The sequence below is a fragment of the Schistocerca piceifrons genome, chromosome 2 (assembly GCF_021461385.2).
Source record: "Schistocerca piceifrons isolate TAMUIC-IGC-003096 chromosome 2, iqSchPice1.1, whole genome shotgun sequence".
In the NCBI taxonomy this organism is placed as follows: Eukaryota; Metazoa; Arthropoda; class Insecta; order Orthoptera; family Acrididae; genus Schistocerca; species Schistocerca piceifrons.
Window position 1 is genome coordinate 563,121,927 of NC_060139.1, and position 11,065 is coordinate 563,132,991.

The 11,065-nt window shown below is 35.7% G+C and overlaps 2 protein-coding genes across 2 annotated transcripts in view; one reads left to right on the forward strand and one right to left on the reverse strand.

The window, feature by feature from the left end:
- Window positions 1–1,926, reverse strand: part of LOC124776817 — a 98,131-nt gene extending 96,205 nt beyond the window's left edge. The window contains exon 1 of the mRNA XM_047251967.1: window positions 1,762–1,926. Coding sequence (XP_047107923.1) covers window positions 1,762–1,825 — 64 coding nt within the window. The 5' untranslated portion in view covers window positions 1,826–1,926. The remainder of the gene's footprint in view (window positions 1–1,761) is intronic.
- A 7,747-nt stretch (window positions 1,927–9,673) lies between these two features.
- LOC124775587 lies at window positions 9,674–10,550 on the forward strand. Its single transcript, XM_047250417.1, has 2 exons — window positions 9,674–9,799; window positions 10,113–10,550. The coding sequence occupies exons 1-2, from the start codon at window positions 9,674–9,676 to the stop codon at window positions 10,548–10,550; spliced, it is 564 nt and encodes a 187-aa protein (XP_047106373.1).
- The last annotated feature ends 515 nt before the right edge of the window (window positions 10,551–11,065 follow it).

Sequence of the window (11,065 nt, forward strand, 5' to 3'; positions counted from 1 at the left end):
TTCTTATATACATTAACGACTTCCCACAAAGTATCAGACATGGCGAAAAAATACTTTTTGCTGATGACAGCAACATAGTAATAACAGGTGAAAATCCAACACAACTGTCAGAAAGAGCAAACGAGGCTCTCAATGATGTCCACAACTGGTCATTAAAAAATAAAGTAACCCTAAATGTAAAGAAAACTAACTATATTAACTTCCAATTGAACAAAAAACACAATGCCACTAGAACAAAAGTTAATAATAATGAATTAGAATGTGTAACAAGTACCAAATTCTTAGGGATGAATGTAGACAGCCAACTGAAATGGACAAACCATGTCAACATTTTGGCAAAGAAATTATCCACAGCATGCTATGCTCTTAGAATCCTTGCATCGGTATGCAATAATACCTGTCTTAAAATAACATATTATGGATATCTACACTCAGTCCTCAGCTATGGGATCATGTTTTGGGGAACAAGTGCCAGTAACATACAAACTGTGTTCAAAGTACAAAAAAGAGCCATACGGATACTAACAAACAGCAACAACAGGGCCCACTGTCTAGAATTATTTAGAAAGCTAGGAATTCTAACTGTTTCTTGTGAGTATATCTTTCAGAACATAATGTTCATTAAGAAAAATCTCAACATGTACAACACAAAAAGCCTAATACATGACCATGAAACAAGAGCTTGTCACCACCTCCATCTAGATAGAAAGAACAAGGCAAAGACGCAAAAAAGTATATTTTACAATGGGATAAAACTGTACAGCAAATTACCACAAGAAATTAAAGAAATAAATGAGCCCCTCACTTTCCGACAAAAGCTTAAAACCTTTTTAGTAAGTAAAAGTTGTTATACTGTAAAAGAATATTTAACATAGATGTAGATTATTAGCAACATATGACATTATCACCAAAATATTATGTAATTATAAATATGTGTATGACTAGTTATAAAAACTACACAAAATACGAGAAACCTGTTTAATTGTAAATGTAAATGTGTGCTCATGTGTTGTAATCTGACGACATCCATACAATATTTATTGTTCCACGGATGAATAAATAAATAAATAAAAGTGTTCACTATTCATGCCTAAGCAGTGGATATAACTATTCAGCTCAAAAATATTTCTACTGATTGCTTAAAACACCATCTATGACTTAATGTGTTGTCCTAATGGACTAAATATTCCCAATATGTTGTAAAACATACAACTACAAGATCCACACACAAGAAACATGTTCTCACAACTTCCCTTTTACTAAATAAATTTCATGTGTTCTGACACAATTTAAAAAAATACCAAAATGGATATTCTAAATGTGGCAACATAAGGTACAGTACGTAAAGGAACACTTCTAACAAAAACATTCTCATCTTAACCTCATAAGCAGGAGGTTACTGTCCTCATTCCACAGTGAATTTATTTTGTTCTAACACTATAGGACATAACAAAAACTATTTTTTTGAATAGCTACTGATTGAGAGATGAAGCAAATGCATCTTAAATGGTGAGGATAATGCTTCTAACTTCTGTACTCGCACATTAGAACTTCCAGGTATATCTTTTGTGAACTGCTTTTATGAGTAAATAGCTCATCACCTGTGAAATACTGTCCTGCTTAAAGTAACTTTAAGTTTGAGATTACTGGCAATATCTGTTCACTGGGCATTAATGGACACACATAGTGTATATCTCTACATTTTATAGTACCTGAAATAAAAATTCTTCAGTGGACATAAAAGGGCAAATAATTTGTTACCTGAATCTATTTTTTCTTTCACAAATTCATTCTCATCCAAAGTTTCAAGACTGACAAGTTCCATACAGCGATCACGGCAATACTTTCTGGCCTCCAACCAGTTCAAAGGTGCAATTGGTGTTGGTTGATTTTCCCAGGAGAATAAGTAACCATGGCTGCGGAAAACTGCATGAATCTGTCCTATAAAAGTAAAATATAGTTTTTCAACATTTCATGATTCTGTTAGTGAAGTAACAGAACATCTCTGTTTCCACACTCATAAACCAATATATTTCAGTAGATTTTACAATTATAAAATGTAGAGGTCTTCAGTAATAACATAATTTGGAGTTAATTCATCCAAGAACAGTGAATTGGTAATGTCTAGAAAGCAATGTTGTTACATTTTTGTATTCCTTGGATAAATATGGTTACTTACGAGTCAAGCACAACGATGAATTCCATTTTTCTGTCTCAACAAAACTAATGGTGACATATGCTACAAGTAACAAAGTAGCTTTCATTTCATACACTCCCTGTTCAGCTGACTAGTAACAAACATGTCAACACCAAGTATAGCATGCTGATAGGTTTCTAACTGCTAGCAGCATTTGCTTTTCAAAACAAGCTGTTTAGCAATTGCTCATTTCAATAAAAACATCAGTCTGACATTTCTCAGACACGCTTTTTCCTGAAGCATGTTTAGTATTCACTGACTACATAACAAGCTACTTGCAAGTGAAGCCAATGCCTCTGTTGTGAACTAAGACTTCTAAGTAATATCACCACAGTGGGGCAAAACTGTCTCAGATCTGCACTTATCCAATCAGAAATTATTGGTTTTGACATGGAAAGATTATGATTTAGCAGTTTTCAATATATATAAAGATCCAGAAGTCAGTGATGATCATCAGTTACTCATAAGCGGCAATGAAATGAGGAATTTTAAAAGAAAGTGAAGCAATTTCATTACAACATGAATAATCATACAATTAAAATATCTTAACACAAAATTCAGCAAGGCCTTCTTTGCACACTACAATCCTACAGTAGAGAGAAAACAGTAAAGAGTGAATAAAATGCCTACTTTACTTCCCACCTTAAATATGGTCACATTATGGAGAAATTCTAAAGCAGATGTCAGCACATTCAAACTGCAAAAATGGGCCATTACAATCATGCAAATCTAGAAACACATGTAAAGCTCTGTTTAAAATATCTGGTATTCTTCTGGTTCCATGTATCCACATTACAGAAAAACTCACACTCTTTAAAATAAATGTAATAAAAATAAGGGCAGTAGTGTACAAAAACTTTTATATTCATGATCACTTTACTCGACAAAACAAAACTTACATGACTTTTTAAAAAAATAATATTACTATCACAGCTCTGCATGAGATCTTTTCAAATGAAACATCCCGGCATTCAAATATGAATTATCAGATGAAGATTTGGTGCCCAATCCTCCTGAATGCAAATCCAGTGCATTCATCGCTGTGCCACCTTGTTCTTTTTTCCCCCATTTTGATTGTCACTGAAAATGTTGCATGATCAATAATACATATGGCTTGTATTGTAAAAACCCCATTTGTAAATGTATGTAATGATGAAATGTTCTGGAACACCTACACCTCCTCTAGCTTTCTACCCTGCAGTCAGTTGCCACTTGTACAATCTTATAGGCCTTCTCATCAAAATTGGTAACCTAGTTTGCAGTCCTTTTACTTTTGAGATTTTACGTATTTCAGCAGCTCCATTCTTCAGGTGTGTTTAGGACAGATCTCAGCTGCTGACTGTTAATGTTCTACACAAATTGTAAGCTCTGAAAGGTGGCACATGAAATTTGACAACTGAGAGCTAGACTACACACATTAGAAGAAAAATCTAGAGAAATTGTCAAAATATCATGTAAAAGTCTACATTAAAAAATTTACAATGCTATTTATTACAATTATTAGATGTGATATGGGCACCCACTATTTGCTGCTTGTTGGTGTTTTTGGTATCATTAATTCTTTTTCGATAATTATTATGGGATATCATTAACATTTCAAAAGCCTAGGCATTTTCCATGATGCTCCTGCTGAGCCATCACAGCGTAACACTAGTCAAAACCTCTCAAAACCAACAGTTATCACTATTATCTGTATAGAGTTGCTGGCATGTTGTGGCGAAGCAAGCTGGGATATTTTTACTTCCCCCCTTGTTTTGCCATCTGCCTTGTTAAAATTAATTTTTTCATTTTTCACTAATTACCAATATCATTCGTGAGTATAACCCACATTTTCATTTTCATAAAAGAGAAAGGTTGGCACTCAGTCTTAAAGAACATAACAGTGTGTGAATCTTTTTATTGTGCCTATCGCGACTCAGCATCTCTGCTATATGGTGAGTAGCAACTTTCCTTCTCTGGTATTATAACACCAGATTTAATTTTGTGCTTAGTTTTACAGATGTAATTGATTTTCTAATTTATTTCAACTATTCCTAGTTAATATCTTTCATTGTATGGCGAAATCAGTAATTGTTTCGTAACTTAAATTCTATTGTTGACTTATAAACAAATACAAAATCTGTACTAAGTATAAACTTTTGGAGGAACAACTAATAGTATTCTTAAAGGATTTATTTGGCTCTATTCGAAAACATGTTAGCAAAGCCAGCCCTTAATTAAGACCAAAGTATTTTCCAGTTTCTTCAAAAGTATTGTTTGCATCCCTATATATGTTAAGTTCATCATTTAAACAAATATTTCAGCTTAAACCTTGTAATAGAAGAAACTGTTAAAAGGAACGAACTTTTTGATGTATTCAGTTAATTTAATGAGTTAAGTTTTGATTGTAATCTCTGTGAAATGCCATATGATTGTTAGACACACATGCTGTATGATTGTTCACCTGCCTAGGTTACTTCCCTTCGAGTGGACTCTCCCATCATTCAGAAAGTCTCTCTGTGGTGTCATATGATTGTTAGCTAGTTATATGTATACAGCTCGCATTTCAATGTCACTGCTTGCTGATGGTTTTGGTAATCGAATAATTTCACAGGGACCTTGGCCTCCACGATTGCCTGACCTAACACCACCTGACTTTTTCTTCTGGGGTGCAGCAAAAGCAACTGTTTATAAAATCATCCATAATCCATCATTGAATTGAAAACTGCAATATCCACTTTCACTGCTTCTGTTACAGAAGAAATGTTACAGCTTGTGTCTGGGAACATGATCAGACAAATTGAACTGTGTATTCAACAACAGGGGGGACACTTTCAACATTTAATGTGAAAATTTGTAAGTAAAAATGAATATTCAATAAATTAATATCTTGTATTTCATCGTTTGATTTCGGTATATTCACTGTGGCATATGGCACACAGGGCTAACAATCATACAGCACTGCAGAGAGACTTTTTGGACACCCCATGTTTATACATTAGTGCTGTAGTGAGCACCTGCAATCTTTGACGAAAATAAAAAAGATAATTACAAAAAATTGCACCTTTCTTCAAAGATTTTCCTCCAAGCAATGAGAGATGGCACTTGAAACATTACACTCATAGTCATGAGAAGCAGGATTTAATTGCCGTTCAGCAATTCTGACACTGGTTTTCCTTCAACCAATACTGGTAGATGCCAACATGGTACTTTCAACAGTCCGCTCCTTTCTTTTCTCTGCCCTTCTCTAATTGAGTTAGTGCTAACTTTCTAATAATTCAGCATGGATGGGGCATTAAAGTTTAACCTTCCGTTTCCTGAGCATTCTGCTCTTCAAATTTTTCGATGTTTTTGTGACATTTATCTGTAAGATTCACACTGCTACCCGTCACTGTTGCCCATCTTGTACACATTTATATTTTCTATTAATTCAATCTACTTTGTATCTTACAGGCTAAATCATTATTTCAGAGAATGCAAGAATGTGTTTTACCAATTCACAAATGTGCTGCTGTTCCCCAGTAATGAACCAAAGCACAAGGCTTACTGTGGTGTGATGTAAAAAGCAAGGCGCCAAGGCAAGATTGGTACCTTGCAACAGAACCACAAGTAAACAGTCTCTGCCAAAAGCAATGACGAATACGAGATGGTGGTATAGACACACCAAGAGGAGTTTCCATATGCTGCCACATCAGCTCACTGCATATGAGTGCAGTGCAGCTCAGCCCAGTTAGCAATCATCACCAAAGATTACAGCATCATCTCTCTACCAAGCAAACAGTGGATAAATTGTATTAGACAGAACTCTGCATAAAAGTTTTATAATCAATTGTACTTTATCAAGTGTTACATTAATGTTCAGTGACAGTAATAAATACTCCTAACATTTCTATCGATGTGTATTGTAACACAGTTAAGAATTTTGTCTTATTCATGTTATGATTATGTCATATAATATTTTGCATATTATGGTAACATCTCAGACCCCTCCATGGAGTAAAGCTAAGAATTCACCATGGTACCAATTAGTGTTATTTCATCTGGTACAACAAATGATGATGAGTCTTGTTATAAACTTTCTCGCCTCATTACAATGTCAGCTTGAAGTGTGCACATTCATCTCATGCACTGTCTACCCTGGGTTTGCCTAGTATATTTTGATATTTCCTGCATATCATACAAAGTTTTTAATCATGTCTGAGCCACCATATGAAACATTTCTAAATGTTGTTCAGTTTCAGGCACAGCTAGAGTGAATGTCTGCTACTCAGTCTCCAACAGATGACTCAGTTGCTACTGAAACAAGCAACACTGCCACTGAATGCTGCACCGAAGTTGCACCTGTTCAGTAGTAATGAAGAGGATTGGTCAGAATACTGGGTGCAGATGAAGGCCCACTATGTCACATGTAACATTATAGGTTGGCACACAATGCATTTTTCCTTTCAATGGTTGGAGCCGACTCTCACCCAGAAACTGTGGATTACAATGAACTTATTAGGCTGCTCAGTGAACATTTGTGATGCTCAGGTGCATGTTGCTGCAGCAAGGTTTAAATTTCCCCATCTCAAGAAGCAGCCCGCACAAACTTTAAGACAGTGGATTTCTGAAAATTAGAGGGCTAAAACAACATTGAAGGGTTAAATGTTTTTGTGGACTTAGTTATAGTGATGTCATGTTATGTGATGCAGTCACACAAAATATGTCAATAGACATGTATTCGCACTGCTATTCTCTAATTGTCAGATCCTGGTCTGAAACAGTTCTGTTGAACATCACACTATACTGCACACAACTGAAGTTGATTTTGAGGCTCCATGTATTTATATTGTTAAAAGTGCATAAGACATTCAGTCAAAAGTTCAGGCTAATATTAAAAAAGTGTAAAAGCAGGGCTCAGACTAACAGTAAACGTAGAGACAAAAACTTTCAATCTCATGGTATATGGGGTGTGCTACGGAATACAGTGAGGAAGTCTTGTCCTCTTGCTTATCAAATCATGACAGAAAAGCTTGTACTTGTCATGATGCAGAATGTTTCCAATGTGGTAGGTAAGGTCATATGCAAACAGTGTTTTTACAAGGCAGCCAGGGTGTGGGCCAGGTCCGGTGCCAGGCAGGCATATGGTCAGCAAAACAATCGACAAATGCATGTTGTCACTGCCATTAGAACTGGCACTTGTGAAGACTCACGTTTCTCCATCGCAGAAATCTTGTGCTATAGGTCACATACAGGAGAATAAACTTTTTGTTCTTTTTTTTTTTGTCTAAAAAAACAATTAAATTTCACTAAGACACTAGTGTTTCTGTTTTCCTTATTAATAAAGACACATATGAAAGGATTAGTAGTCCATGGCTCAGGAGCCTACTTCTGGTAACGGACATGAAATACCAGTACTTGACATGTGCAGTTTGGTGGCAACTTTTTATGAAGTTACAAAATGTGTTTTATTTCAGGTACTCAGTTCTAGGAACAGTGCAAACATTTTCAGTTCAGACTTGTTTGATTTGTTCAACCTGCGCATACAAGACAATGTGTAACAACTCATGTTTCAGTGCCTCACGTCACTGTTTCAAACTTGTGTACCGTACAGTGAATTGTCTGGACCAGGTTTAGGTAGGGCTGAAGATTTTGAAGCATACAATGCCATTAAAGACAATGTGCAACCATGATTTTTTGCACAAGGCCTGTACCCCATGCAATACATGAACAAGTTGTGCATGAACTGCAAAGATGAAAAGACAATGGGGTTATTCAATCCGTTTCCGCAAGTCAATGGACACCACCCTTAGTCATCCTCAAAAAGCCATCAGGAGGTTTACATAGCTGTATGTTGATTTTAAAGCTACAGTAAACCCACAAACTGCCACGGATTTGTTTCCTCTCCCATGACCGGAGGAACTGATGGACAGTTTGGGACAGGGCAGATTCTTCTCTAAGAATGACTTATATGAAGCATACTTGCAGTTGCCACTGGATGAGCAGTCCACACAATATCTTGTGATCAACACTCACCTGGGTTTGTTCAAGTTACAAAGACTACCATTTGAAATTGCTCTCCCAAATTTCAGCTGCAGAATGAAGTCTTCCTTAAAGCTTCTGACAAGAAATATATATGACAGCATGGTGGCATAGCAAAAGCCTTAGGATGTTATTCTTACATTGTACAATGTTGTTATGGGCTGCATTGTGTAACCCCTCGTTACATGTATGGTCTTTTTTTGAAACTAAAATTTATTTGAACTGACCATGAACAATCCCAATATTTCATATAAAACCACAGAGTCTCATTTTAAAGAAGAAAAATTTAGTAAAAGAATAATAAGGGCCCGTGAAATGGAGAATTGTATGCAAACTAGCAAGAGGCTTTATTCTACGAGTTTCTAATGAAAGTCCCTTTTGTTTCATAACTATTATAAGGAACCCAATGCATGTATTGTTAATGCCTCTAGCATCTGTGATTCTTTAGCATCTGGGAGTCTTTGTGTTTAAGATTTTGGTGTCCGAGCTTTTAGCGTTGCAGTTCTGGATATTCGCAACTGTGTGAAATAGTTAACCTCATTGGAAGTCAGGCTAATTGCAAGTAAATTTCTTTGGCTTTCAATTATACAACCTGTTTAGACATTTATTATCGGGCTTAAGTATGACTATCCATTGCAGTGAATCATATCAAATAAACTGTGTTAAATGAACCCTGTGACTTTTGAACGAATTAATTCAGTGTACATGTACTATCCAAAATAAAAGATATCAATTCATTTTAAAACACAAATCATCCGCCTAGTAAATGTTAATGAGCACCTTTGGTGGCAACTGCTAAACAATGCTGCTAGCTGATGGTAATAATTTGAATTTAAACTTACTAATCAACAAACATTGACTACAATGAGAGACAGTCTTGCGTCACCTCACTTTCACATATCTCAATGTGGTGAAGAATACTGGCTGGGCACAGGAAAAGGATATTACACCTTCACTGATCATGGAAGTGTCAGCAGGCAGCATTAGGAAGTGTGACAAATGGCACGGCTACGTGGGGCTCGAAGGTAACAAATCAACAACATATGGTTCATACATGTGATTTTGTGAATTATTTAGTGACTGTATGTAAATGAAATAACCATTTGTATAGACTTGTTCACGTTACATGTTCACTGCTTCGAGAAACTACACCCAGAGTAACAGGAAGGAACTACTACAATGAACTGAAAGGAACAGATGTCATGCCTGAGGGAGGCACACATGCAGGTATTATAAAAGACCCAAAATCCAAGTATATATCGAAATAATTGACATGAAGAGCTTTCCATAATAATCAATATTTAAAGTTTGAGTTATAGCTCATTGTGGTTCAATTAAATACAATGTAATAGCTGATGAACGACTATGGCCCATTTGTCGCATGGTCGAACTGATATTGTAGCCTACACAGTATTTGTGTGTTGTGTATCTGTAGTTGTATTTGTGTTGATTGGTAGTAATCTGCAGTATTTGACCATGTCAAAGGAGTTCTATGGGTTGAGACCTACTGTAGAGGATGTGAACAAAGATATGACTAAGGAGGAAGGAACACAGATGAATGATTGTAGGATAGAAAACATATTCCCTGAACAGATGAATAGGGCAAATTCAACCGAGGCAGACTCATTGTTGCGACAGAAATGACTGAAAGTAACAGTGTCAGAATATCAATACCCAATAACAACTGCACTGTATGACCTAGCACAATGGGTAAACCTACAAATGAAGTGGAGGTGGAGGTTTTCTTGACTTTTTAATTAAATTCAAAGAGGAAATATCACAAACTAATCATGAACGGGATTAACAGAATTGAGAATTTAAAGAGAAAATATCACAGACTAACCAAGACTGGGAACAAAAGGATTGAGAATTTAAAGTGGAAATATTACATGCTAATCAAGAATGGGATTGAAAGGATCAGGACTTCAAAGAGGAAATCAAACAGGCTATTAAGTCATTAGTCGCTCAAAATAAGGCAAGAGACAATAGACTGGCTAAGGAACTTGAGAAACTGAGACTGGATTTAAAGTCAGCAAGAAGTAAAGGTGACACCTTACAGCGATCAGTAAATACTTTAGAGAAGGATGTGAGAGAGACAAGTAAAGAGCAGTCTGCCGTCTCAGATAGAATAGATGGTCTGTCGACCAAAGTAAAAGACCTACAGTTAACAAGCCATGAGTATATTGACAATTACTTAATGGGCCAGACAAAGAAGATTGAGGAAGAAATGTCTGAACAGATAGAGACCAAATCAGAGAGGGGGGAGACAACCCAAAGGTTTGTTTCCTTACAAAGATATGAAGAAATTTTATGGATGAAATCTTCAGTGACAATTAATGGAACACTGAATTAGAAGCTTTATCTAAGTAGTTTGTTTTAGTTCAGTAGTATTACAATTTATTGTTTTAATAATGTTCTGATCTTAGTGGATATAAATGCATTCTTTGTTTAGTAGTATAGTAGTTAATGACAATAAATTTGTTAACACTTGTCTCTTTAATTGTTTGAGTGCCTCAAAAGTAACTGTTATGGAACAGAAGCTTTAGCTTTAGAACAAGCACAATGAGTTATCAAATTTATTTGCATATCAAACTGTTGCAGTGCTGGTTACCCAGTGAAGTGTCAATTATTTCAACGGTGTTGTGCCCGGAACTGAATAGGGCAAAATTTCAGCATAACCTATGAAAGTGGAAGTGATTTGAGCATTAAGAATAATTGTGAAACAATTAAATATCACATGTGCAAATAGTTAGTGTCTGACACTAGTGGGAAAATGAATGCTGTGAACTACTAGAAAGGCTAAAAGACTGCATACATTAGTGAACATGAACACTTATTGCTGGGAATAAAATTTAATGAGTGACATTA

Excerpts from the sequence above, each read along its gene's own strand:
- LOC124775587 (XM_047250417.1), top strand. The coding sequence starts at position 9,674 with ATGTCAAAGGAGTTCTATGGGTTGAGACCTACTGTAGAGGATGTGAAC. Across the intron at positions 9,800-10,112 it reads TCCCTGAACAGATGAATAGG|GATCAGGACTTCAAAGAGGA; the intron begins GCAAATTCAACC and ends TGGGATTGAAAG.